We start from the raw sequence: 27,621 nt of genomic DNA on the forward strand, positions 1-27,621 counted from the left end.
AGGGATCAGCTCCATGGGATAGCACAAAGGCCAGCAGCCAGAAGGGCTTAAAGACACCAGGCACACAGCCACTGGCCAAATACAAATATAGGTCAGTCTGAGCATTAAAAAACAGTAACAATGGTAATGGGTTATCACGCATTGTATAATCAAGCAATATTAAAAATGGAGGGAAGGAAGAGAAAAAGCTCTTCTATTCAGAAGAATGCCAGCTAATATATGTAAAAGAAATACAGAATTAGAAAAACATTCTTTTGTACCCACAAATGGGATAACTGGTACAGGAAAAGATTATCAATGGATGTGAAAGCCACTGACTGACAGGATGGTAGAGAGCAGATATTCACAAAGTGTCAAAGTATCACTTTAGAGATTAACTTTGTTTTTTTTTTGGAGACAGGGTCTTGCTCTGTCACTCAGGCTGGAGCGTGGTGGTGTCATCAGAGCTCACTCCCGGGCTCAAGCAAGCCTCCTGCCTCTCAGTCTCCTAAGTAGCTGGGACTACAGGCCTGCACCACCATGCCCGTTAAGAGATCAACTTACTAATGACAGAAGAGAACAGGGTACCTTTCCAGTGGTAGGCACCATTTTAACCAAGTGACAAAACCCCACCACCATGGGGCAGACCATGGACCTGATGTGTCTTGGGAGGTGATGCAATGGGAAGTGCACAACCTTGCCTGCCTGTATTCTTGCCAAAAGTGCTTAACCTGAATCTAATCACAGGAAAATGATCACGCAAATTCACCACGTGACACATTCTACAAGACAACTTGCTGGTCATGGGGGGAGAGGGAAATGTGTGAGGTGTTGCTTTACATTTTAAAAGGAGATCAAAGAGAAAGGACAACCAAATGCAATGCAGACCCATTGCCTGGATCTTGGGTTTCTTTTAAAAAAAAAAAGCAAAAAACAAAAAAATGCTATAAAGCTGCAGTGTCCAACCCCTGGGCCACTGACGAGTACTGGTCCGCGGCCTGTTAGGAACCGGGCCACACAGCAGGTGAGGGGCAGCTGCGAAGCTTCATCTGTATTTACAGCCACTCCCCAGTGCTCGCATCACTGCCTGAGCTCTGCTTCCTGTCAGATCAGGGGAAGCATTAGATTCTGCATTATGGTGAGTTGTATAATTAATTAATTATATATTACAATGTAATAATAATAGAAATAAAGTGCACAATAAATGTAATGTGCTGGAATCATCCTGAAACCATTCCCCACCCTCACACTCCGTGGAAAAATTATCCTCCATAAAAGGAAGTCCCTGGTGCCAAAAAAATCAGGGACTGCTGCTATTAAGGACATTTTTGGGACAACACAAGAAATTAGAATACGGACTATATATGAGATAATTTTAAATCAGTATATTTGTTGGGTGTGATTTTACAATGACATTTAAGGACAAACAGAAGCAATTTGAATATGGACTGGATATTAGATTCTACTACAGAATTACTGTTAATCTCATAACTGTTAATGAAATTTTGCTTATACATTAAGTTATATAACCTCCTCCTATAAAAGGAGGTCCCTGGTGCCAGATTCCTGAATCTGGGTGGCGGTTACTTGGGTATTCACTGTGCTCTTTCCACTTTCTGTTTTAAATTCTTCAATATAAATGTGAAACAGAACAATACTGCCCTCTGGGCTCCAGACGAATTAGTAAAATGCCCCAATCAACACTCTTAGTCCGGTCTTCCCGCCTGCTCACCTTTTTTTCTGCTCTTGCTTTATTCTCATCTGTCTGACTCACAGTGGCTTCTGGTAATGTCCCTGCTTTTTCTTTGAACAGATCTCCTTCTTCATCATCAAAGATATTAGCAGTGGCTTGGACTTTGCCTTTAAAAAGATACCATGGCATAAAATTACACTAAGGTCAAAAATCCTACCACAAAATTCAGATTAAAAATTCTTCCCTCCAAAGAATAAATAGACAAGGTATGTTATTTCTTGATCAGTTATAAAGAAATAGTAAGTGGAACTATGTTTTTCCCTTAGAATTTTTCAAAGAGCACAAAAGCAGCTAAATTGAAACACAGGACAGACAAGTTAACCATCTGGCTGACACGCTTATCCAAGCAGCAGCATCCTAAGCTTAGAATAGCTTGGACTGGCTTCAAAGGTAAAAAGAGACCTATCGGAAGAAAGACCAATTAGGGGGGCCACCAAGTCAACCATTCTAGGAGTCTGAGAAGTGAGGCTCGCCTATTTTTTAGAAATCAAACTATATAGAAGCAGATAAAAGGAAATACTGAAATCCCCCCGTAACTCCACCAGCCCACCCAAACCAGATAGACATAGGGAACAATTTAGTATACATGCTTCTAACTCCCCTGAAGGACATACTAATGAACTAACTTTAGACATTCAGAAATAAGGCTATAAACTGTAAGACAATTTGAACAATATGTCTTACCATTCGCATTTTCCACTTAACGTACCTAGGAAATCTTCCCAAATCAACATGCACAGACCCATTCTTTTTAACAGCTTCACAAAATTCCACTGAATGGAAGGACCGCAGCTTACCCCACTGAGGAATATTTGGGTGGTTTCCAGCATTTGCCACAAGCATTGCTGTAACAAATGAGGCATGTATCACTGAAATGAGGACACTGACTCATGAATGTCCTGAGAGATCAGCAGTTGTCAAAAAAACCATCAACTTACTTGTGATTCCAAATCAGCTCTTAAAGATATCCATTAAGTGAGGCTCTCTGGAGCTATAAGCAGCAGTACTCCCTCCATTCACTGGCATTTTAGTCAGCCTAGACCTGTGTGCCCTACGCATCTGTTTGCACTCTTTATAGAATAACTAGACTATTATCTTCCCTCACATTTCTGCTTCCATCCTTACTCTCTACACTTAACACTGGAAAAGGAGAGTAATTCCAGGCAGCCTGCTTCCAAATGCATTCTGGTCCCACCTATTTCTTACGGCATCCTTTCCTTTTGCAAGTTGCTGCAAATTGTGTGCACCTTAGTGATCTACTTTTCCAGAAAAGCATCCAATGAATCTAAGTCCTGCTATCGCGAGTGTGATCCACAGACCAGCAATTTCTGCCCACCAGGGACCCTGCTAGAAATGTAGACTCTCAGGCCCCACCCTAGACCCACTGATTCAGAATCTTCATTTTGACAACAGCCCCTGGGAGATTCATCTGCACATTAAAGAACAAATGATTTAGAAGAATGACTTCAGGGACACATGGACTTAAATTTGAGGGGAGAAGAAAGGACAGTGCCCAAGTAGGGGCTGAAAACCCTGTCATACAAGGAAAGGTCAAGGACACCTGAGCTTTTGGGCAGAGAGAAGAGAAAATGGGAACTAGATATCTAGCATGTGGCATTCTGCTCATAAAATTTACTTAGGGCTGCTGAAAGAAAGTATGATTAAAACTTTCTCTGCAATTCTAAAGGTGAGAACTAGAAATTTTGAGCAAAAATTATAGGGAAAAAGATTTCAGCTCTCTGTAAGGAAGATAATCTTAATAATTAGTTTTCAGAGCAGAAAAGATTGGTTCATAAAATGGAGACCTCCGAGGCACCGTAACTATTTAAGTACTGACAAGACAATTCAATAACAGGAATGCTCAAGGAGGGATTCTGGTACTACAGGAGATACAGAATTAGGGGAGCTTATGTCCTTTTTAGGTCAATCATTCTTTTTCTGTCTAAATTCCCAGAAATAGAGGCTGGAACACGTACCTGTCTTGGAAGGTTTGCTGCAGGATGCCGCAAAAAAGTCATCATCATCATCATCATCATCATCAAAGAGGCCAGTGGGAGGTGGGGGGTATGGGCTTTTCCCTGGAGGGGGCTGTTCAGGCTTCTGGGGTTCCTTCCGTGAAGGAGCTGAGGCAGCACCAAACACATCAGTGTCCCCTGTGGGTGGAGGGACAGAACAGCCACAGCCATGAGCCAGGGTGGACCTCCTGTCTTTACAGAAAAAAAGAGTACCATGCACCAAGAACTTTTAGTTTCATTTCATTCACAAAACACATTAGTAGGGCCATTAACCTCCGTCCATTACTCCTATGGAACATCCCACAACACAGAATTGCCTGGTCATTCAAACACGAAAGAGTCCAAGGCCACTGATTTCCAGGAGAATATGGCAGTGAGTGAGTTCCCTCTGTAAGCTGTCCAATGTCCTCTGAAGCTCCCAGATACCTCCTACTCTCCAGCCAGTCTTCAGAAGATGGCAATTTAAAAAAATGACAGAACAGCAGTTGCATAGCTTTTAAAAAACAAACCCTAAGTTATGTTACCTAGAAATACAGAAACAGCTCCTGCTGGGATTTTCTTTCCAGGTTTGGAGAATGAAGACTCTAGAATGAGGAAGAAACGGATAATTATTTTACAAAGAAAATAACTTTCCTTGTTAGACCTACCTTCCCGAAATATAAGCAACATAACACATAGCTAATAGAAGACCTTTTAAAAATAATTTTTCCTAAAGAAGCCATTTTAAAATTTCTTTGTATTTTCTTCTCTACTGACGTCCGGACTTTTTTGAAGGATTAACACAATGTAAGCTGTGACTCCCATGGAAGGTCACCCTGACTGTGGACAAGCAATGGCGTCAAGGCCAAGGGAAGTGGTGAGTACAGCCCGGGGAGGCAGGAGTAGTGCCACGAGGGACCCCCAAAGTAGTTCTAGCTTAACCCATTCCTGTTTGGTGAGAATGAACAAGGGAAAAAGAGTGGCAAAAAATGTGAGACAGGCAGAGGATCCACCATCTTCCATCTCCTCTCATGGCTGCCCAAGACAAGACATGGCTTCTGTTCCTAAGTCCCTATTAAATGTTTCTTTCTGAGAGGAAAAAAAAGTGAAATGTCAGTTAAAAAATAAAGACAATAAGAGCAAGCCACTGACACCAAAACTCGGAGAGCAGAAACTGGAGGGCAAGCCAGATTTGGGCTCAGCAAAGCAAAAACAAGGAGGGGCTTTGGAGGGGCCCCAATTCTAATCACATGCGCCCGGGAGACTGAGTCACTTAAAATAACTAATTGCCAATTGCTAAGAACTACAACAAACCTAATGGAATAAAATTTGCAGGCTCAAGAAAAAATGTGTGCTTCTTAAAAAACTGCACAGATGATTTTGATGTACATTGGGTTGGGGAATTACTGATCTCCAACTTACATGCAGTATTAGAAATGTTTCTTTACATGGCTCTGGCCTGTAAACTCAGCTACTTAGGAGGCCAAGGCAGGAGGACTGCTTGAGGTCAGGAGCTTGAGACCAGCCTGAGCAAGAGCAAGACCCCGTCACTACAAAAAAAAAATTTAGCCGGGCGTGGTAGCTCATGCCTATAGTCCCAGCTACCCGGGAGGCTGAGGCAAAACGATCACTTGAGCCCAGGAATTTGAGGTTTCAGGGAGCTACCAAGACACCACTGCACTCTATCTGGGGCAACAAAAGCAAGACTGTCTCAAAAAAAAAAAAAGAAAAGAAAAAGAAAATGGAAAGGGAAGGGAAACGAAAGGAAATTAAGAGGGTAGCGAGAGTGGGAGGTAGAAAGGAAAAGGGAAAGGGAAAGGGAAAAGAAAGGAAAAGGGGAAGGAGAAGGAGAAGGAGAAGGAAAGGAAAAAAATACTTTCCCTGTCTGACTTTGTATGAATTCTCTCCTAAAAAAGAGGCAAGCCTATGATGTGGATTCACAGGTAGATGGTACTCTGTTTTTTCCCAAAACATAAGTTAGTGAAGATGAACTGCTTTTAACTAGACCAAGGTAAAAACAATAGCTTCCTACTTAACAAAGAAACAAGGCTTAGAACAACTTCAGAATCCCATGTCCTAATGGGAAAAAAAGAATTTTGGAACTCTTCACACCAAGAAGCAGAGGTAGCCTCAATCCCAGCTTACCTTCATGAACAGCGGTGCGAGCTGGCCGATCCTGGTGGGCTTCTGTGAAGAGGTCACTCTGGTTGTAATAAGATACATGACAAAGAATTCAAAGAAGCAAGGGCAAATGTAGTGTGTTTGAAGATTTCCAAGGAAAAGTAATCTATAAAATTTAAAGCTACATATTTACTGTTCTGCCAGAAAATCAGTTGTAAATTGAAGACTCTGGCAAAATTAGACCCTTACATAATTTAGGCCTATCTAGGAATTAAATACAAAGATAGAAGAAAACAACAGATAAGACAAGAAACAATCACCTCGTCAAGTGAATTATTCACCACTCACACTCTCACATCCTCTCCTCACCTAACAAAGGACATCGGGAGACAGTATTTCTCATTCTATGATATTTGTTCAAAATGTCCCAAAACATGAAAGTAGAAGCAACTTCCAAAAGAGAAGCCATTTTTCCCCCACTAAAGGAACAAAGTGCATTTCTTCCTTTGGACCATGCCATAGCTACAAGGAGCATGGCTGGGTACCACTGACTTACCTCCTCATCCTCATCATCAAAAAGTCCCTTGCCGCCACTGAACAGGCCGCCTCTAGAGCCAAATGGTGAGAAGTCTTCGTCGGTGAGCTTGGGGGGTTCAAATAAGTTGTCTTCCTCATCTAGCAAACAGGGAGCATTAAAGATGGGTTTGGGACCCAAATTCCCAGTTCTATGGCTCCAAAGCGGGCACGGCGTTTAACCATATTTAACAAAGAGTACGTGAGGGCAGGGTGATCAATTTCAAACAAAACCACACTCCAAAGTCCACTGAAGCCCTGAAAATGCTCTCTGCACTCCCAAGTCTGTCGAAGTCCGGAGCAGACAGAGTAAATTCTCTAGGCAGTCTCCCCTCATCTAGACTTACTCACTTTGAAGCAAGGATACGATTCAACTGCCACATTCAAGACCCATCACCCCAAGAAATCTGGGGGAAGGAAGGGCACATTGAGCAGCAGACGGGGACAGTGATGGGTGGAATACACTGACATCGCTATTTAACACAAAAGGGCCCGATACATTCTTTACTGAAAACAAGTGCTAGAAAGCCCTAGTTTCTATACATCTAGAGAATTTTAGAAATGATCACTATAAAATCAAATTAATTTAAATCTTTACAGGCACTTTTACTCCACACCTACTCCTCCTCCCAACACCCCATAACATGCTTTTAGATGCTTTAAGAAAGTAAATGGAGACAGACCCTATTTATCAGCATTTAAAGCAACACTTTATAAATTACATAAGCAACATTCCCGAGTCAAAAGGTTCCTAAAATAGCAGAATTGAGGAAAACACCTACCGTCTGAGGGAGTTCTCCTTTCCTTCTTCTCTTTCAATGCCTTCTGAAGTTTTGCTTCTCCTGAGGATAAAGCTTGAAGAATATTTCACAGTTTTAACAATACTTAGCCCATGCCTGGTATATATATACTGATTCTTTATATGTCTGTCATCCTCATGACTTGTAAGCCATGAGGAAGATATCCAACTTTGGACCAGGCACTGTGGCTCACACCTGTAATCCCAGCACTCTGGGAGGCCCAAGCAGGAGGACTGCTTGAGCTCAGGAGTTCGAGACCAGCCTCAACAAGAGCGAGACCCGTCTCTACTAAAAATAGAAAAATTAGCTGGCATTGTGGTACATGCCTGTAGGCCCAGATATACGGGAGGCTGAGGCAGAAGGATCCCTTGAGCCCAGGAGTTTGAGGTTGCAGTGAGCTGTGATGATACCACGGCACTCTAGCGGGGGCAACAGAGCAAGACTCTGTCCCCCCGCCCCCCAAAAAAGGAAAATCTTCCCTCGGTGAAGCCAGCAGAGCAGCAGAGGGCCCTACACCTCACCGATCACCCATTACCACGTATCTCTGTGGCTCACTTGTCTGTTCCTGTCCCATTCGGCTCCCGCCATCCCCTTTGATCCTGGCCGCCAGCTCATCAGCAAATGTCGGTCCACTTCTTTTCTGTATACAGCAGAGACCGAAAGAATCACTTATTCTGCAGCAGACAAACTAGTGCAGTTTACTCTTGGACACCTAACAAAATTATATAAACAACAGCAAAAAAGTTCAACTGAGGAGAAGAGAGAGCTTCATTAAATGAATTTAAATGTATGTACCCTATACAGATCACTCAAGGAACAGGACTCATAGAAGATTCCTTCAAAGGGAGATGCTCTTTATTTCTTTATTTTTTTAATACTTCACTTTAACACTTAAAAATATAGATAAGAAAACTGGTACAAGGTGCTTGGGGGGAGAGGGAGAAGCACTACAGTCTTAAAACTCTGGAACTGAACATATTCTAAATGATCTAACTTGTAAAACAGTAACATTTGGAGAAGAAAGTGGCACTTATGAGGCAATTTGGGATGCTCGCCATTATTTTCAAAAGTGTAATTGAAGTGACAAATGTGATGCAAAAACAAGATGGCTACAAATATAAGTGACAATACAAGAAAAGAGTCGTAGGCACCATTTCTAAAACCCTTCCAAGTGGTAGCAACTGCAGTCTTTCTTACAGGTCTAGCGTTTTCTTCAACATCCTCAATATCTTCCTCCTCCTTCTCAGAGTCGGCAAAAAGGTCACAGCCATCATCCTCCTCTTCTTCATCACTCATTTGTGTGGTGTGCTAAGAGTACAAAACACCAGATTAGAACGACTAGATACTGTCATCAAGCTGAAAAGGAGACACTGTCACGTGGCCTTTATACTCCTTCAAAATAGTACAGCTTTTTAAAAGAAGAATGATGACAGTCGTCCCGTAGCAAGTTATGCAGCAGTACATGTGCTAGCACAAGTAATACACAAGATTTACTGAGGATCTAAACAAAGAAGTGACCCTTTAATAAGAATGTAACAGCAAGAATATAAACTATTGAAATATTTAAAATGCCCATCAATAGAAAAATATAAACAAAATAAGTATAGCCTTATCTTAATAAGACTACTGAGTAATAACTAGAAGGAATAAGCTGTAACAACTAGAGAGCCATCCAAGGTAGATCAAGTCAACAAGTGCAGAACGAGAAACCCGGTATGAGACCTTGCCCCACCCCCGACACACACACTGTACCACTTCCATGGACACAGACGTAATTATAATTATAATTATAAAAACAAAGAAAAGGACTTGGAAAGGCACACTCCCAGATCACAATTCCAGTTACCTCTGCAGAGTATGCAGAGAAGGTAAGGACTGGAGGCCTCAAACGTAGCCTTATCTATTAAGTTCTAACTTTTCCAAAAGTGGCCATTAGTATAATGTGTATAATTTGCATAGCTGAAAATTTTTTTTCAATGTTTAAATCAATAAATTGTGCCATGCACAATGCTAAAAGCACTTTATGACCTAATTTAATCCTTGCAACTCTGAGGTTAACTGTGGCATACAAAACCAGTCTGTCTTTAATAATGAAAACAAATGGTAAGCCAATGCTTTTAATCACTATACTGCACTATTTGAAAAACTATGTGTATTTATGGACCTAAAAGTCAATTCCATAGAAATAAATATCCTCCAATGGAAGACTGATTAATAAAATTATAGAGAACAATACTTGGTGAACACAACCAGGAAGATATAAGTACCAACCCAAAAGTGCCAAATCCTTCATTTGATTGTTGACAATTTTTGTGAAAAAATACTTCCCAATTAGGGAACTGAAATGCAAATTGAGACAATCTCAATATACCATGGTACATGCATTATCGTATCACAAATTTAGCTAAAATCATCACCCCAGTGCTGATGAGATTACAGGAAAATCGATATGCATGATCCATAATTTAGAAGTATCAAGTAGTATCAGAGCCATTAATGGAACACTACACCACCTTATTCCTAAGAAACAGTTCACAGAAGCAAAGGATTTCTATGCATGAAAATATTGAAGGCAGCATTATCTCAAAAATAAAACTCTAAACTATTTCCGTTACATATTTAAAGACTATGACAACATTATATATCGACACGTTTAAAAATATGTATTTACAAAGCAACTTACAAAGACTATCTAAAATGACAAGGAAACACTTACATGTTAACATAAAAGACAAAATAAAATATGCAGACTATGAAAAGAATATGCCTTAGATGGATATTCAAAAATTAAGATAACTGTGCTAAGACAGTAGGATTACTTGTTTTCATCTTATGAGTGTTCATTAATGTTATTGCTAGATTCTCTCAAATTCTAAAACAGGGAAGGGGGATCCATGTGAAATAGTTCAGTTTGGGTAATTAGGCCTTCTTTTGGAGGCTCTGTTTTCCAATTTTGTTTTTTACTTCTTTGTCTTCTAAGAAAAATGAAGATAAATTATAAACCAAAATTGGGGCAAAAAATATATAAAGAGGGTAGTTACCCTAAATACATGAAATGCTTACAGGAATATTAGTTGTCACATGAAAAAATCCTCACTTTGTCATAAACTAAGCAAAAGTCATTTTTGTATATATACTATGCTTCAATTAAAATTTTGAAATAAAGTCACTTCAACATAGGAGCCTTACCCGGTTTCGATCATTGTCACTATGGTTGGCAAAATCTTCATCTGACTCCTTTGGGGGGGAAAAAAGGCTTTGTTATTAAACAAGCTTTACGTGGAAGCACAGAGATGAACTCAGGTCTGAGTCTCTGGGGCAGGCCGATTCTGTGTCAAGCTGAGGAAAAGCTCTGACGCTCCGTCTGTTTGTGCCGACTACTGGCCGCCTCCTGCATCCAGGTGCCGGTAAGCTGGGCAGTTGGCAATGTCATGAAGGGTTGTTCCAGTCGACACATAATTTTTGTGGTTCATTTAAACACCTCTAACAGTTTGTTCGTATCATCTGCACTTTCAACTCTAAGCTTTGGTTTTAAAGTTAAAGTTGCACATTTAATTAATGAAATTATCAAAAGTGGGTTGTGTTATTTTACACTTGGATTCCACTCCCTACATTCCCTCCAAGCAGGATAACTACTTTCTCGGGCCCAGGAAGGGGACATTAATATTTGCTACCAGCAACTCTGTAAAGAGCTACATTGGTGGCTAAAAACAAAGGATTCATCTAATGACCATCTGTTACAGCAATGTTGCTTACGAAAAGCTTGTTTCCTGCCATGAAGTTTTGTTCAGAGAACTGGAGAAAGGAGGGCAGGGAGGGGGGACTGCAGGAAGGGGAACACAGGAGAGAGGAGCACACGGGCAAAACTGTCTCCTTTCAGAAATCTCATCTGCAAAGAGTACCCTTCAAAGTGGCTCTGCCCTTTGCAATAACAAACATCCCATCTAAATGAACAACTCTAGATACAACTGCAATCAAGGCCCACAGACTACAAGACCCTAGACCAGGGAGTCAGCTTATGTTCTGTGAATATGAAGAGGCCAGAGGCGGCAGCAAAGCAAAATGTAAGTGGATGCTGTAAGCATCCCCTGGTCTAGAAGGTTGTATAGTAAAAAGGTTTTAAATGTAGATTTTTTTTCCTCTAGTATTATTCCAAGAGAGAATGTACTCAAGGACTACATCCCAGGCAAAGATTCCACCAAAATATCTAAGCTGCCCTCCTCAAAATATATTGGGCAAGAGAGGGATTTCGTGGCAAGAGGGAGAGTAATAGTGAAAGAAGTTAAAGCAGTTTTCCTTGTTTTTGTATGTAAGACAAAAAGGAAATTTAACCCTAAGGAAAAACTTCAGAATATGGCTTCTATCACTGTTAAAAGTTTTATGAAAACAGATTGCTAATTCACAAATATGTTACTTAACTAGCTAAACACATCCTAAGCTTCCTGCCCACCATGACCTGTTCACACCAAACAGTCCTCACCTCTTCCTCTTTCTCTTCTTCACTGTCCACAATACTGCCACGATCGCTGCCTACAGAGCCTTCTGGAGAGAAGAGAGATAAGAGTTATCATGAGTCTCAAGAAAATGTACTTAGCTCCTTCTCAAAATCACAAACCAGCCGGGCGTGGTGGTTCATGCCTGTAATCCTAGCACTCTGGGAGGCCGAGGTGGGAGGATCGCTCAAAGTCAGGAGTTCAAGACCAGCCTGAGCAAGAGTGAGACTCCTGTCTCTACTTAAAAAAAAAAATAGAAAAATTATCTGGACAACTAAAAATATATAGAAAAAATTAGCCGGGCATGGTGGCGCATGCCTGTAGTCCCAGCTACTCAGTAGGCTAAGGCAGGAGGATCGGTTGAGCCCAGGAGTTTGAGGTTGCTGTAAGATAGGCTGGCGCCATGGCACTCTAGCCTGGGCAACAGAGTGAGAGTCTGTCTCAAAAAAAAAAAAAAGGAAACTGTATCTGACTAAAAGATGACTAGAGAGATGCAACAACTCAGTGCTGTGAGTGATGGCCCTGGATCAAGTCCTGGACCAGAGAACAAGGGACTGTCAAGGACATCACTGGGACAACTGGCAAAATGGGAACATGACTGAAGATTAGATAATAGTATTATGTCCAGTAAAATTTCCTGATTTTGGTAATTATAGTGTGGTTATAGAAGAGAATACCCTTATTCTTAGAAAATACACATACACAGAAATATTTAGGAGTAACAAAATAGGGTCAAGAAAGAAGTATTATGTATACATAGAATCATAGAACAAATGCGGAGAAATGTTACCAACTGGTAAACCTGAGTGATAATATGTGAGTTTTTTGTATTCTTCTTGCAACTTTAATGTAAAGTTTGAAATTACTTTAAAATAAAAGGTTAAGACAGAAATGTTAAAAGTCACAAAATACTTGGTGAAGAACAGTACCTTCACTGGACAGCTCTCCAAGACCCACGTCTTCCTGCTCCATGAACAGCTTGGACCCAATTAGATACGGTAAGGGACGGTCAATGTACAGGTCCTGTGCGTGAGAAGGGAACCAGCCATGGAACATTTAGGTTGAAAATGAAACTGAGTTTTCCATGTGACATCCTGTTCCAGCTGGCTACCCCAAAGTAAGTTATATAATAAAGGTGGAGAATAAGAAACACAGAATTAAATGTAAAAAAAAAAAATTCACTGATTTTAAAAAAGTCAAATCCTAGGTAAAGATGGCAAGGTAAAGTTGAGTCACACAGAATCTCCCCTTCCCCAAGCGCCTAATTAACAAAAATTAACAAACATGGCAAAAGTCTGCAAAAACTATACCAGCAGTAACCAAATGATGAAAAGGGTACAACTTCATAGTGAAATGTCCAAAAGGAACAGGACCAAGGAAAGAAACCAAAAATTCTGGGGAACTTAGATGAGTCCTAACTCCACCTTCCTCCTCTAAAACACATTACTGGTGAGCCTGCCTAAATAAAATAAAATAAAATTAATTAAAAATTGATTTATTTTATATAGAAAAACATAAACATAATATGTAAGTAAAAGATTAAAATGTATACTTTATACGAAAATATGTATTAATATTTAATGTTTTTTTAAATATTTTTAAATGCATATTTATTTATGTAAATTTTTTATATTAAAAATATATTTTTTTGGCTCACCAGTATTGCTTTACACAACCTTTTATATGTAAAAATACGTATCTTGAGAATCATCCGAAACAGTCCCAAATTTGGAGAGACAACTACTGCGGAAATAATGCCAATGCCGGACATAAGTATAAGGAAGTAAGTGGGTACGCCTGGGTTTGCGGGGTGGACACGCAGCTAACAAATAAGGCGCAAAGCGAATCGGTGGGTCTGGTGGGGTCTGTTCGCACTGCTCCGAGCGGAGAAGGCGGGCACACGGCAGGCACATGGGCCAAGGGAAAAGCAACCGGCAACCACTCGGTACCTACAGTGAATGCAAAGGGCTAAAGAAATAGATCAAAGACTGATGGGAGCCTCCATATAACAGGAAAAAACGCTCAAGAAATAGAACAGTGTTTAAACACTGCTGAATTTAGAAAAGTGAAGTTAGTAAAATAAGACCAGGTGAGAAAACACAGAACGAGAGGACAGTGGCCACAACAGCGCTTACAGGCGATGCGCCCATGTCAGCCCTCTACTCCTCGTAGCCCCGCCCACCATGTGCGTGTTACAAATGTAGGGTCAAGAAAGTGCTCCACCCTAGGGCTGACTTGTCCCCTATGAAGCACTATGCTTTGGCCATAATATCTCTTCCCTATCAAAAGGACCCTGGGGCGTGGTGCAGGGGAGAACAACTTTGATGCTTCACGTGACAGAAAGACCACGAGGGTTAACGTAATGGTTAAAGATACAACAGCAACCAATTGAGTATAAAGAAAAGACAGTGCTAATTTGGACTAATTCTCTTCTCAGGGACTCCGAAGGCACTCCCAAGTCCTCCTATGAAAGAGAAAGTGGCATGTAACCTGGAAGTATCAAGTGTGGCCCAGACAATACACTCCCCAGGGTCCGCTGCTGACTTGTAAATCCAAACCGTGAAAAAGCAAGCCAGCAAGCGTGCTGGTGCTAAAGGACCTGCCCCCACTACTTGGTACGACTCTGCAAAGCTCAAACTGGAACAGAAATGTATACCTAAACAAACGAACAACTTTTTGTAGCATGTTTTAATTCTTAAGGCACCTGTGTGTCACAAAGACTCTCTCAAAATCAACAAGACAAACTTCTATGTTTACTACTGAGCGACTCTGTGTTGCCCCGACTGTCTCCTTTAACAACCCGAGGAAGTACTAGTAAAACAATCAATGCCTGCAAAACTAATAAAGAGCCAGGATGTGAACGCTCACAACAGCTTTATTTGTAACAGCCAAACTGGGAAACGAGCCAGGCGCCTTTCGATCCTTCTGCACTATTCCTTAGCACAAGCTACAGACTTTCAGCTCCCAACGATGTCTACCTCTCATCATGAGGCTCCCCATCCCTCAAACCCCAACTCAAATCTCATCTGTGCCCAACATCCAGTTGGAAGCCCTTTCTCTCTCACAGCAATTATGATGGCTACTCTCACAAATGTCTCCTCTGTCCCACCAGGCAGTAACACACACCTCTAACTTGGCATGGTGCCTCGTACCTCATAAGGGCTCAATCAACGCTCAGGTAAAGCACGTCCTTCTGATGGAGTCAATGTGAGATTGCTAAGTAACACACTCACCTCCTAGAGGTAAAGTCCATGACTTAGTAACCAGGTGCCCAAGTAAAGTACCCAATACATAACAGGCGTAACAGGGAACATTTATAAACTGAACATCTTTACCTTCGGTTCAAGGATCAGTTCCACACGCTCATTAGCATCATCTTCTTCAGAGTCTGAGTTTCCTGCTTTTATATCGAGCTGCTCAAATGCACTGTCCAATACTTGTAAACCATAGTTCACAGCCTCCTGCACTTTAGGAATAAGATCTACTTCCTTCTGTTCCCGGGTCTTCTCCTAAAAAACAAATACCATACAGTATGAATCTCCAATATATTGATACCACCCCAGGAAAACACTAAACGTTCTTAAAGCCTAGCCTTGTGCTAAAAAAAAAAATTTTAAATGTCAAAGTCAGATTCTGCTGAATGCCTTGACATAGACTTTGCAGGAAGACTGCAAGTTTTAAATACCAAGCGTGCCACTTTTTGGACATGCATCAAACTACCTAAGGTCCTAGAGCTCCAGGTTCATCGTCTATAAAATCAGAAGTACAACTATTTGTGTGATGGTTCAGTTAGAGAAGGTTTGTAAAAGCACCCTAACAATGAATGGTCTCTCCCGATACTAGAAGAATAAAGGGTCCCAGACTTTTAGATTCACCATGACTATCAATTTATTGCAGATTCATACTGCACAGTTTGTTTTTTAGGAGAACAAATGCGGGGGTGCACAGCCTTGGTTAACAGTCCCTTGGACAACTTTAGGAGTTAAGACTTAAGAGAAAACACTCTCGCCGGAGATGTCATTTTCCAATTACGGTAAAACAAAAACAAAAAACTGGACAATTACAATTGTAATACCTTGTAAATTTGTTCCCTACCAAGAGGGTCACTTTCATCTCTAGTCTATTCTATCACCCTAGGACAATGCTCCCCCTTAAAAAAAAAGTCCGTTCATATCACCAACCTGCTGAAAATTTCCCGCAGGTCTCTACTTCCTACAACAGCAGCTCTCAGTGACAGTTCCCTCACAAACAACTGTGCCATCAGTTGTGAGAAATACTGAAAAATATGTAGTGTCATAATTCTATCCACCTCATGAATATTCTAGAAGTTGTTACATAATTACAGAAGGAACCAAACCATACAGTGTTGCTCTGAGGGCCAACTGGGTATATCTTTTCTACTTGGGTATGCACCCTTCTGAGTTAAATACTTACTATTGTACCGAGTTTGTGAAAACATGTTTGTGAAATGAATATATAGTGGCTTTTAAAAACTAGTTCACTAAGTATCTATCATTTTCAAATTGAACCCTGAACTGGTATAACCAGATACTGCTGCACTTTAAATGCCTAGCAAATCCTTGAGTACTACTAAAAATTAAATTTATTTGTTTTTAACACTGGGAATAGGCAGAATTGTAGCTGCTTTCTAATATCCTTTCCTAGTCTAAGAGCTGCACCTGTTACAAATAATATTTACTGATAAAGTACCAACCTTTTCGAGTGATTTATATTATCTGAATAAATAAGAGCTAATTCAAAGCTACTCCCATAATAAACGTATTCACATCCCCCTGTGCTTTCTGGAGTGGGAGAAAAAGGGGAGACTCTGCCAGAGTGCTGGAAAGTGTCTAACCCAGAATTCAGGCTACAAAGGGAGATGCGAGAGGGCTAATGCATTTGTAACACGTGAAGCCACAGAAAATAATGACCTATGTGGTCTGCAAAACCTATAGTATTTACTATCTGGCCGTTTACAGCAAAAGTTTGCTGACTTCTGCTCTATTCTTATGCCATCATTCAGGAAATTAATCTATATATTGCTTAATATGTTAAATTTCAGAAACAAATACAAGTGGTTCAACCGCCGGGCTGCTGTAGGAGCAGTTTCCCCTCTTCCCCTAGTGCCCTGCCCAGCACCCCGCCACCAGCCACATGACAACTCTCTAGCACATTTCCTCTTAGAGCCAAGAACTCACTGGAGAGTGACTCAGTGCAGGTACCTGTTCTGTTCTTTCGGCCTCAGCCTTGGGTACTGGCTCCTCCACTTCTTCATCATACACACGCTGAATGTGGAAGCAAATTCATATTCAGAAGGTCAAAACGTCATTTGAAATAAATCACAACATAACAACTCAATATTCAGTTAAAAAAAAAAAACAAACATGAGGAAGGAAATGGTTATTCAAATGGCCGAGGCCACTACCAGCAGGTCACGGACAAATAGCAAAGAACAGTCAATTCACCAAAAATTAATAATAAAAAGATACAAATGACCAGGAAATATGAAATAACTTCAACTTCATTGTTGACCAGAGAGTTGCAAAACCAGTAACATACCAGTTTTCACAAATTTTCATTTAACCTAATACATAATGTTGATGGGCAATGATACAGGTATTCTCACCTAAGGCTACCGAGAATGTCAACTGGTATAACTTATCAACCAGGTAATGAGAGCATTAACATTTGGAGCAACGGAAATGGTAAAGGTAAAATATATTTTCATTTTGTTCCTTGAATTGACCAATAAATTATTATTCCATTTACATGAAAGCAGATAGGCAAAATCTCCCACTGATGTGCAAGGTCAGGCTTTTAACTGACCCTCACGGCACAGACAGGCAGGATTCTCTCTTCCAGAATAAATCCGTCACTCTGCCAACTCACTGTGACTTCCTTTTTTTTTTTTTCAAACTTTTTTTTTAAACTACTGAAATATAACATGCTTGCTATAAAAAGTCAATATAAATGAGTTGATTAAAATTTTCTGGAATTAGACAGTGCCCACAGTTACAAAACTTTATGAATATACTAAAAACCACTGAACTGTACACTTTTTAAAATGCTGCATTTTGTGGTATGTGAATTCTATGTCAATTTTTAAAATTTTAAGTCAATATAAAGACATATGTAAAAGAGATATATTTAAAAACAGTTCCTTCTCTACCCCTAACCCAATCCTTGGAATAACCAATTTAAGCCTGGTATGTGTGATCTTTTTACACAAATACATAAAGACGTGCACATACTGAGTTCTCCTTCCCTTCTTGTTTTTAAAACAAAAATGCACTCATACTAAACACGCTTCTCTGCCCCACTTTTTCACTGAATGTTCTCACAAACCACTTTTTAGGTCAATACATACAGACTTGATTCAATCTTTTTAATATCTGCCTGTATGCTACGGTGTCTACTCAACTATAATTAATTTGACAGTTCCCTTTGGGTGAATATTAAGGAAATTTCCAGTTTTTGCTATTGTAAACAAAGCTGCTCTGAACATATGTTCTTAGGGACTGGTCCTTTTATTTCCACAGTCTTTCCAAAAGCAGAATGGCCACGTCAAAGGACAAAACTGTTTTTTAATCTTAATAGCTATTTACAGATTCTCATGCACAAACGTTTAACAATTCACTGTTACCAGCAGTGTACTCAAGTGCCCATTTCCCAAAACTTTGCCAGCAATGGATGCTGTCCACCTTTTAAAAAATATCTGCCAATCTGATCAAACAATGTTGTTTTTAAATGTTCATATCCTCTGACCCAAAAATTCTATTTCTTAAATTTAGGTCCAAGAAAAATAATCATAAATGCAAACAATAGCATGCACATGGTATCATGATTTATAGCAGAAAGTCACAAACACCAAATTTATAATTCTATGCAATTCTAATCAAATGCTAATAATAGCAAGATAATCCTCAAATTCACACAGGAAAGTAAAAAGTCAAAGATTAAGAACCAAAGAACCATAATAATTCTGAATAGAAGCTATGGGGACTCACCGCAGTAAGACTTATTAGAAATCTGTGGTATTTATGATTATGAAACTGCAGACAGTAAAGAAACATAACAAATAGCAGAAGCCAGAAACAGACTCACAATTATACGGAAGCCTGATTTTATTTTCACATGATCACACATATTCATCGCAAAAAGCAATGCAGAAAAGAACAAATACACAATAAGGTGATCTAAATGGAGGGGGTGAATGAAATCCCTCTCTATGTAGAAAGAATAAAAAGGCAGAGATACAAAGGAACTCCCAACCAAAATGTTTAGAGTTAAGGACAAAAATGGAGAGCTGGTGCCTTTGAAGCAAATATGGCAAAATATTAAAACCTACTGATGCTAACTAACTGCTGTATATTCTTGGCATTTACGGTTATTCTCTGAACTTGCTACACATACAAAATGTTTAATAAAAAACATTTAGTGTTAGACGATTGTTAAATTATGATACAGTCAAATAATGGAGTAAGAACAGACGTTCACAAAAGTGTCACAGACATGTTAAATAATAAGTACACATTGAGAACAGAGCAGGCTGCAAATATACATACACACTGTCATCTAGAAAAGGTTAAAATTTAAAAAAAAAAAAGACAAGAAAGAAATACACCAAAATGTTCAATGACAGGTTCATTTGGGGTGGCAGAATTGTAGTTGATTTTTTTGCAGTTTTAATTCTTCTAAGCCTGATGTCCACATGGGACATGGACTTAGAATACACGTGCCAAAACGTTGAGAGGTTCTGCTCCAGCTGAGGAAATTTCAGATGATTTTTCCTTTTTTTTACTTTTCCTAATTGTTCTATAAAGATCAGATATTACTATGGTAATTTTTAAAGACAGGATCCAAAAAGTAAGTAAATCTTAAAAGTGAGACTTTAAGACATGGCAGCTACCAAGGTTACTTTAGCATTTAAACAGCAAGGTCATTAGCCTCAAAGGTTGAGCTTCATGCTGAAGTCTAAACAGCACCAACACCCTACTTTTCTCCCTGCCTGGTGTTAAAGACCACTCACATGACATCAGCAGCCTACAGCTGGAAAGCCAAACATGACATCTAAGAAACCAACCAGCAAAGAACTGAAATCCATGGGATCTTTTGCAGGTGAGAAAGACGGTGCATTTCAAGTACTTAGCGCGCAGCAGATCATCAATGCTAACTCCCTTCAACCCACCAGCGTGAACACACAGCTTCATGTGTTTGTGATCATTTTATAATCAGATAGATATTCCCAGAACTGACAAATACAGTTGGTATTTCCCCTCAAAGGAGCTTTTCCTCATTTGGGGAAACAGGGTAGGAGGGGAAGGTGGGGAACTGGGGCAAGAAACCAGGGCTGGGGATTCACTAACAGATGATACAAGTACCTTTATGTGTACTCTCACTCATTCATTCACGCATTCAAACATTCACTGAGTCCCTGTACATCAGGCTTGTCCTGGGCCCTAAGAAAACATTTGGCAAAAACATGGGGCTTAGTAGGTGAGTTCAACTCATCAAATTCTACCAATAACTGTAAAATTATGATTGTGGGAAGTCAACTAAAGAATGGTATGTGATGCTTCAAGTGTTTTTATCCAGGGGTCAAGGAGTAAGTCACAATCGAGCTAAGACCTGGAAGAAAGATGTCCGTCAAAGGATAGAGGCACCTGGAGCAACGACAGCAAAAGCCCAGCAGCAGCAGGGCCTATGGTACCCCAAGGAACAAGAAGGCTGGAGTGTCAAAAGTAAGGGACAACATCATGTAAAATAAAGCAGGTCCAGGAGAGACAGCCTGTGCAGGAAGTTATGAGCCAGTAATTTTGGAGCTTTACTTCCTCTAATTGTTGAGTCTATGACAGTTTCAAGAACCTCATCTGTTTCTTCAAGAGAAAGGTAGAAAAGGAGGGGGAAAAATGACAAAAATTCAGCTTTTATAAACTAATAGGAAGATGATCTAGAAAACTGTTTCATTTTGGAAAAATTTTTTTTTAATTTTACAAAGCTAAAGATTCGGAAAAAATAAAAAATCCTCCTCTACCAGATCTTCTAACAAACTGAAGTCATTAACTATGCCACTTAATGTTTCAGGATAAATTTCTAAGTTAACTGATTAGTGAAGCTTTAATAATTGTGTTATCTTCTAATTAGACAGTAAAACACTGACCAATGTTAATTAGTATTTCTCTCCCCTCAGAGGAACCTCTTGAGCCTTTACTAACAGTACTAATTTCTCTTGGCCTAGAAAGTCCTGATGCCTCTTGCCCTAGAAAGTCTGGATTGTTTCTATAAAGTAGTTTACAACTTTGTGGTTGCCTCTGAGGTTAATGAATAAAACCCAGAAACCTACTTGAATTTGAATAATCTTTCTGATAAATTATCATGAAACCAAATGGCACCAACATTCAAACCTAAATTGTAATACACGAGTACTGATGTCAGGATTTTAAAAAAACACACAAAAAGCTCTATCACTCCCAAATACAAATCAGGAAGTACATTTTTTCAGAGTTTTATTAGGCATATTAACCATTATCTCAACATCACCATGCTCCACCACAAATGGAAAGAACCTGTATTGTGGCATTATAGGAGGTCACGGAAGCAGTCAGATTTGCCAGCGGCCACCAGCACGTGCAGAGAGGAGTTCTGGCTGCAGACTGGAGGGGTAAGAGGCATAAGGACTGAACACTAAGGCAATGGAGAGATGAATGGAAAACCGGGAATCCACAGAAGTGGACAGAAATAAAGAACTATTACCAAAACAAAACAAGCTGGGCACAGTGGCTCACACCTGTAATCCCAGCAATTTGGGAGGCTGAAGCCGGAGGATCGCTTGAAACCAGTTCAGCACCAGCCTGGGCAACACAGCAAGACCCGTCACCACAAAAAAAAATTTTTTTTAATTACCCAGGCATGATGGCGCACACCTATAGTCCCGCCTACTCAGGAGGGTGAGGCAGGGGGATCACTTGAGCCTAGGAGCTTGAGACTGCAGTGAGCTATGATTGTGCCACTGCACTCCAGCTTGGGTGACAGAGCAGGATCCTGTCTAAATAAAACCCAAACAACTCCACAAAAACATCATGGAAAACTCAGAGAAAACTTGAGGCTGGGTGCAGTGGCTCATGCCTGTAATCCTAGCACTTTGGGAGGCCAAGATGGGAGGATCACTTGAGGCAAGGAGTTTAAGAGCACCCTGAGCAACATAGCAAGACCTTGACTCTACAAACAGCAGAAAAATTAGCCAAGTGTGGTGGGGCGCACCTGTAGTCCCAGTTACTCAGGAGGCTGAGGTGGGAAGATCGCTTGAGCCTGGGAGTTGGAAGTTGCAGTGAGCTATAATGACACCACTGCACTTCAGCCCAGGCCAACAGAGCAAGACCCTGTCTCAAAAACAGGAAAAGAAGAGGGACGTTTGGCCAGAAAAGAAGAACTGCAGAAAAAAGACTTGAAGACTGTGATTCAGGAAAAGAAGTTTATGATGCCCCCCCACCTCTCCCCATTAAAGTATCTATCGGGGTTACAGTGAGTTATGATCACACTACTGCACTCCAGCCTGGGTGACAGAGTGAGACCCTGTCTCAAAAAAAAAAGACACCAAATTCAGCTTGATGAAAAAGTGACTGGGCCGTGTATACCAGAGAAGGAGACACTTGAGTCTCCTAAACTGACTCTTCCAGTGGAATTGTTATGGACGTTCTGTATAGGTAATAAGAAAACTACTGACTTTCACTGAATTACTTGTTTTATTTCAAAATTGCAAGTTTTCCTTTGCCATTAAAGGAAGTAACTGGTAAAGAGATCCCTAAAACCTTTATTAAGATCTTGATTTTACACATAGCTCCCTAAAAAGAGCTAGAAGTACACTAGGCATGGTGGCTCACACCTGTAATCCTAGCACTTTTGAGAGGCCGAGGTGGAGGTGGAAGGATCACTGGAGCCCAGAAGTTTGAGACCAACCTGGGCAATAGCAAGACTCTGTCTCCACAAAAAACAGACAAATTAGCTGGGCGTGGTGGTATGCACCTATAGTCCCTGCTACTTGGGGGGCTGAGACAGGAGGATGGCCTGAGCCCAGGAGTTCGAGGCTGTAGTTAGCGATTATCGCACCACCATACTCTACCTAGGAGAACAGAACAAGACCCCGTCTCAAAAAAAAAAAAAGCTAAAAGTGGCAGTTGGCAGTTCAATCCGTTCTACTAAAAGACATATAAACATGGTGTGCAAGTGGCCTGTATCGCATTATTTGGTGTTCTCTTAGCAATCCTAAATCTTGGGCTTTTTATGATCTTTCCATTACTTTATATCTAACAACTTCATACTTTAATAATCCTCACAAATGAATGCTGATATTCAGAACGTTGGACACCCTATAAGAAACACAGATCAGTTTAAGCTTCCTCTCCATCTTCATTTCTCAACAGTGTCCCTTCACTCACTCAGCTCCATCCATGCTTATTTCCTTTCTATTCTGGAATCACCCTGTTTACTAAGGTAAGGGCTCTATCGAATTTACCTATGTATTCCTAGCATCTAGAAGAAAATAAATGGGAGGCCAAGGCAGGAGGTTTGCTTCAGGCCAGAAGCTCGAGACCATCCTCAACAAGAAGGAGACCCTATCTCTACTAAAAATAGAAAAATTAGCAGGTATGGGGGCGTGCACCTATAGTCCCAGCTACTTGGGAGGCTGAGGCAGGAGAATTGCTTGAGCCCAGGAGTTTGAGGTTGCAGTGAGCTATGATAATGCCACTGCACTCTAAGCAGGAAGACAGAGCAAGACTGTCTCCCAAAAAACAAAAAGGAAAGAAACTCAGTAAATATATAGACAAAATCACACATGGGTTCAAGTTCAGTAACCTGTTTACAGTTGATTCTCTATCATAGGGCAGCCATCATTAGAAAGTTTTAGCAGAGAATATTTCAAGTAGATATACACATCCTTTTAGTATAATTTATCAGAATATAGTGGACCTAGTCAATAACTAAAGCCACATGCTGGTGTCCAGAGGGTCAGATCAGGTATATGGCTGTCCTTACAGAACATGCCATAACAAGGTTAGCTTGAGTGCCACCACACAATGCAGCACAACTGCTGACGACTCTCAAAACTAAGGATGGAAAGACTGGAATATGAGGAAACTTTTTCGAAGGCTTGATATTAACAAACTTAAAACTTTATTAATGAAAAACGGGGATTAATCCTAGGGAAAAAAGTTTCAATTACCAAGAACCACTACTTCTACCAAAATTTAGGAGGGAATCTAATAATAGGTCATTTAAAATTACAATATCTCTTGCTCACTCAAAAAGTATTATTCACAAGTTGGATGTAATTAAATAACTCACGTTCTCAATGAACTGGGTATTAGACAGCATAAGAAAGTCATTGAAGACATTATGCAGGCGACAATCTGTGGCTTTAGTTTCCCGAATTAGTCCATCCACTTGTTTCTTGATTTCATGAGTCCTAGAGATAGTCTGTTGTGAGAATTCCTGTAGAAACTGTAGTAGCTATTTAACAAATAAACATACACTATTATCAATATTATATGCTTTTATGCTGTGTCAAGACAATACAGAACCCACCCATATACTTTCACCTTTGCATGTGTTGTAACGTATAATAAAAGGGATGCTGCTTTTAACAGTACCAAGACCAGGCGGTATTGAAAACACTAAGAAAGCTCATCGAAAGAGTGGCGACGAGTCAAAAGACACTTGCTGTCTCCGTAGCAATTCTAAAGTCCTGTTTGGGGGTTGTTCTACAGCGATCCCAGACGAAGGGTAAGATAACCAACCACCACTCTTATCCAAAAATCCTATTCATATGGGACTTTGGAATTACAGTTCTGAGCTTTCTGGGGCCCCCGTTTTGAAGAGTCTCACTCAAGGATATCCACATACGGGCTTTTCTCCCACCCCACTCAGTCCAGGTCCCAACACCGAGGAATCTCTCAGTGCGGTGCAAACGGATCTGCCCCTCGGGATGGAGGTCAGTGCACCGCCATAGGAAACCCAAACAATGAAGAGACCCAGGTCCGAGCACTCAGTGGGTTGAGGCCCACCGGCCCGCCCCTCTCCCTGGTGACTGGGACTGCCATGGTGGAAAGAGCGCGGGAAGCCGTACAGCCGGGCTGCAGGGGCTCTAGTCCTCCCGCCCTCCCCTCGCGTCCCCGGGGCCCGCCTCTCACGCCGGCGTCGGCCGCAAGCGACCAGTTCTGGCTGCTCCTGCGGATCTCCTCCACCGACCATGGCCGCTCCCACACAGGCTCGGACGCCGGCGCCCGCTCCTGATCGGGGGTCGTCCGGTTCATCTGCAGCGGGAAGGATGAGAAGAGGGGCTGAGACTGGGGGCGGCGGCGGCGGCGTCCCGGCGCTGCCCTGGCCCTCGGTTCTCACCATTCTGGCCGCGACGCCCGTAGCAGCCGCGGACTGCAAAGCTCCGGAAGCCCAGCCCTTGCCGAGCGCCCGGGCCTCACGTGGCCCGCCGTCACGTGACCGGGCCCGCACGTGATCGGGCGTGCTGCGCAGCGGTGAGGGAGGTGGGGGAGGTGGGGCTGTGGACTCGGACAGGAATTTCGAGTGGTCTGCTGGGCCGGGGCGGAGAAAGCTGCACGAATGGGGCCAACCGAGAGCGCCGAACGGGTGGGCAGGGAGCTGTGGCTTCTCCCCGATGCCGGTGGCGGCGCGTGACCAGCCCCGGGACAGGCAGCCAGCCCGGCGCGTCTGGAGAGAGGGGCCCTAAGGCAGCCGATGGAGCAATCAGTCGGGCGACGTGGAAAGAGGAAAAGGCCTCCCCTGCTGTGCCTCTTTGGCTGCAATCCGCTGCCCGTGACGAAGCCGGCTCACCTGTGCTCAGTGAATGGAAAATCAGTGACCTGTCTGGGCATCCCATGCTCTGGGTGACCTGCTTGGTCTCAACTCGCTGTGTAGGGCCTGCCTAAAATCCTTTACTCTCTCGGCATTGCCCTCAGAGTCAAGGCCAGACTTACTAGGACAAGCGTAAAACTCTTTATCATCCATCGCTCCCCGCTAGCACTGTGATCCCGCTGTTCTCTCCGGCTTCCTTTAAGTTCCCTGTACTGAGTCGCTCTTGTGCCAGACCAGCTTACTTTTAAAGTAAAAATCCCAATTTATTTTCGTTCTTGTGTGCCCAAGGGCGAATTAACTTTTCCTGGCTTTCCTCCTCAGTAAAATGAAGATACGTCTCTTGTAGGGATGTGATATTAAATGAAATAATATTTACAAAACAGCTAGCAAAGTGCCTGGCTTAGCCGAGCTTTCAGCCTAGATCTAACCACGTCCCTTATGCGCCAGCTTGTTTGTCCAGCTTTTGGACTTTGTTTTGTAATCACCTCAGTTGTCTCCTCACTGAAGACTTCCTTGAGTATTCCAAGTACAGTTTAAGTGACTTGTCAGTTATTTTCTATATGTTTGTACAGTATTTATCCTTAAGTATTACATTGTGTTTTAATCGTTTATGTATGTCTCTCCTTTAATAACAGCTAACGTTTATGAAGTGCTCAGTATTTACCAAACTTTTATACATATTAGTTCATTTAATTCTCACAATGACCCTATGAGGGAGGGACAGTTATCCCCAAGTTACAGTTAAGGAAACTGAGGTACAGAAAGTATAAGTAATTTACTTATGTTTAGACAACCAGTACAGAAGCAAAACCAGGAACCCACACTGTGAGCCAATATATTACACTAAATGTTAACACTAAGGCCAGAGTCTCAGTTAGTGTCATAAGGGAACTTGATTTTCAAGTTGCCATCTACCAACCTCCTAGCCATTCCCCTACATTCATTAAAACAAAAAACACTTAAGAACTTGGTTGGTAAAACTGAGTTGAACCAATTACCAAACTCGCATCTCATCTAACATCATCATGAGCAACTTCAGTGGCCATGTGCTTAACCAGCTTAATCTACATGCAACACTCTAGACCTCATCACCTGAAACTTTCTAAATATCAACTGCAATAGAGTTTAGACTTCTAAGTCTATTCTAGATATATGATTTCTAAATCTAAATAAACTGCAATAGAGCAACTTCTTAAACTTTCAGGTCTCCTACTCCCTAGTCCATTGTGTCTTATCAACGCAAGCCTCAGTCCCTTGGTGTCCCTCTTTCTCTCCATTCTACCCCCTTAGTGTATCTGCTTGCCTGTTATACCTAGAGCCCATTGATATTAACTTTCAACTTCTCTTGTCAGCCCCTTTAATATCCTCAGCTTATGTTTTTGACTGGTAGACTATGCTAGCTCTTTGCTTTGAATCTGTCCAACATTGGCCCCTTCTTCTTTCCTGCACCTAGGTTACTGAAGGACATCACAATATATTGATGTACTTCAAACTTAGCTGGACCTTCAATACTGATTAGTAAACCTTTTTTTATCCTTGATATTAGTACTTATCCTGGATCAGCTTCCTTCCATAATTTCAACACATTGTTCAAACTATCCACCCACTTGCCTCTGCTGGAGAGAACAGACCCCACCCCCACCACATAGTTAAAATGTTTCTATGCCTACACTTTCTGTATCCTATACAGTTCTTTATTTGCACAAAACAATTTGGCAAACTCAAACAAAATAGAATTTGGGGGAAAGATACTACAGAGTTCACAAAATTTAAGCAAAGAAGCTAAGCAAACAGGTCTTGTGAAGGGCATAAACCAGAGAAACTTAGGACAGTCTCCTTTGAGCCAATGCCCTCAGAATGACTCAGCTCCAATCATTTCCCTTCTGGTGTTTCTCCTCTGTAGTTTTAAATTCCTGAGAGAAAGATAATCTGATTGGCTTCTCTGAGGTCATGTTTCCACTCTTCTGTTGTTACCAGAACCACATAAAAGGAAGAGAGGTGGGTTCCCCTCCCCCCAAAATTAGGGAGAACTAAAATCAGGG

General features: G+C 41.3%; 1 protein-coding gene across 14 annotated transcripts in view; it reads right to left on the bottom strand.

Annotated features, from left to right (window-relative positions):
* WASHC2A (WASH complex subunit 2A) overlaps positions 1-25,148 on the bottom strand; it is a 55,547-nt gene extending 30,399 nt beyond the window's left edge. For 2 of the 14 annotated variants that reach the window (XM_069460608.1, XM_069460606.1), the window contains exons 1-16: positions 25,109-25,148; positions 24,901-25,023; positions 24,056-24,220; positions 16,936-16,998; positions 15,049-15,222; positions 12,643-12,736; positions 11,701-11,762; positions 10,410-10,457; positions 8,418-8,528; positions 7,776-7,860; positions 7,203-7,274; positions 6,404-6,522; positions 5,872-5,929; positions 4,272-4,331; positions 3,709-3,885; positions 1,712-1,839 (exon numbers count right to left, since the gene is read on the bottom strand). In XM_069460608.1, coding sequence (XP_069316709.1) covers positions 1,712-1,839; positions 3,709-3,885; positions 4,272-4,331; positions 5,872-5,929; positions 6,404-6,522; positions 7,203-7,274; positions 7,776-7,860; positions 8,418-8,528; positions 10,410-10,457; positions 11,701-11,762; positions 12,643-12,736; positions 15,049-15,222; positions 16,936-16,998; positions 24,056-24,220; positions 24,901-25,023; positions 25,109-25,111 — 1,542 coding nt within the window. In that variant the 5' untranslated portion in view covers positions 25,112-25,148. Of the gene's footprint in view, positions 1-1,711; positions 1,840-3,708; positions 3,886-4,271; positions 4,332-5,871; positions 5,930-6,403; positions 6,523-7,202; positions 7,275-7,775; positions 7,861-8,417; positions 8,529-10,409; positions 10,458-11,700; positions 11,763-12,642; positions 12,737-15,048; positions 15,223-16,911; positions 16,999-24,055; positions 24,221-24,900; positions 25,028-25,108 lie in introns of those variants that run through there. The other 12 variants (XM_069460607.1, XM_069460603.1, XM_069460616.1 and 9 more) reach the window with 9 other exon arrangements.
* Between the last annotated feature and the right edge of the window lie 2,473 nt (positions 25,149-27,621).

The sequence above is a fragment of the Eulemur rufifrons genome, chromosome 28, assembly GCF_041146395.1.
Source record: "Eulemur rufifrons isolate Redbay chromosome 28, OSU_ERuf_1, whole genome shotgun sequence".
Lineage (NCBI taxonomy): Eukaryota > Metazoa > Chordata > Mammalia > Primates > Lemuridae > Eulemur > Eulemur rufifrons.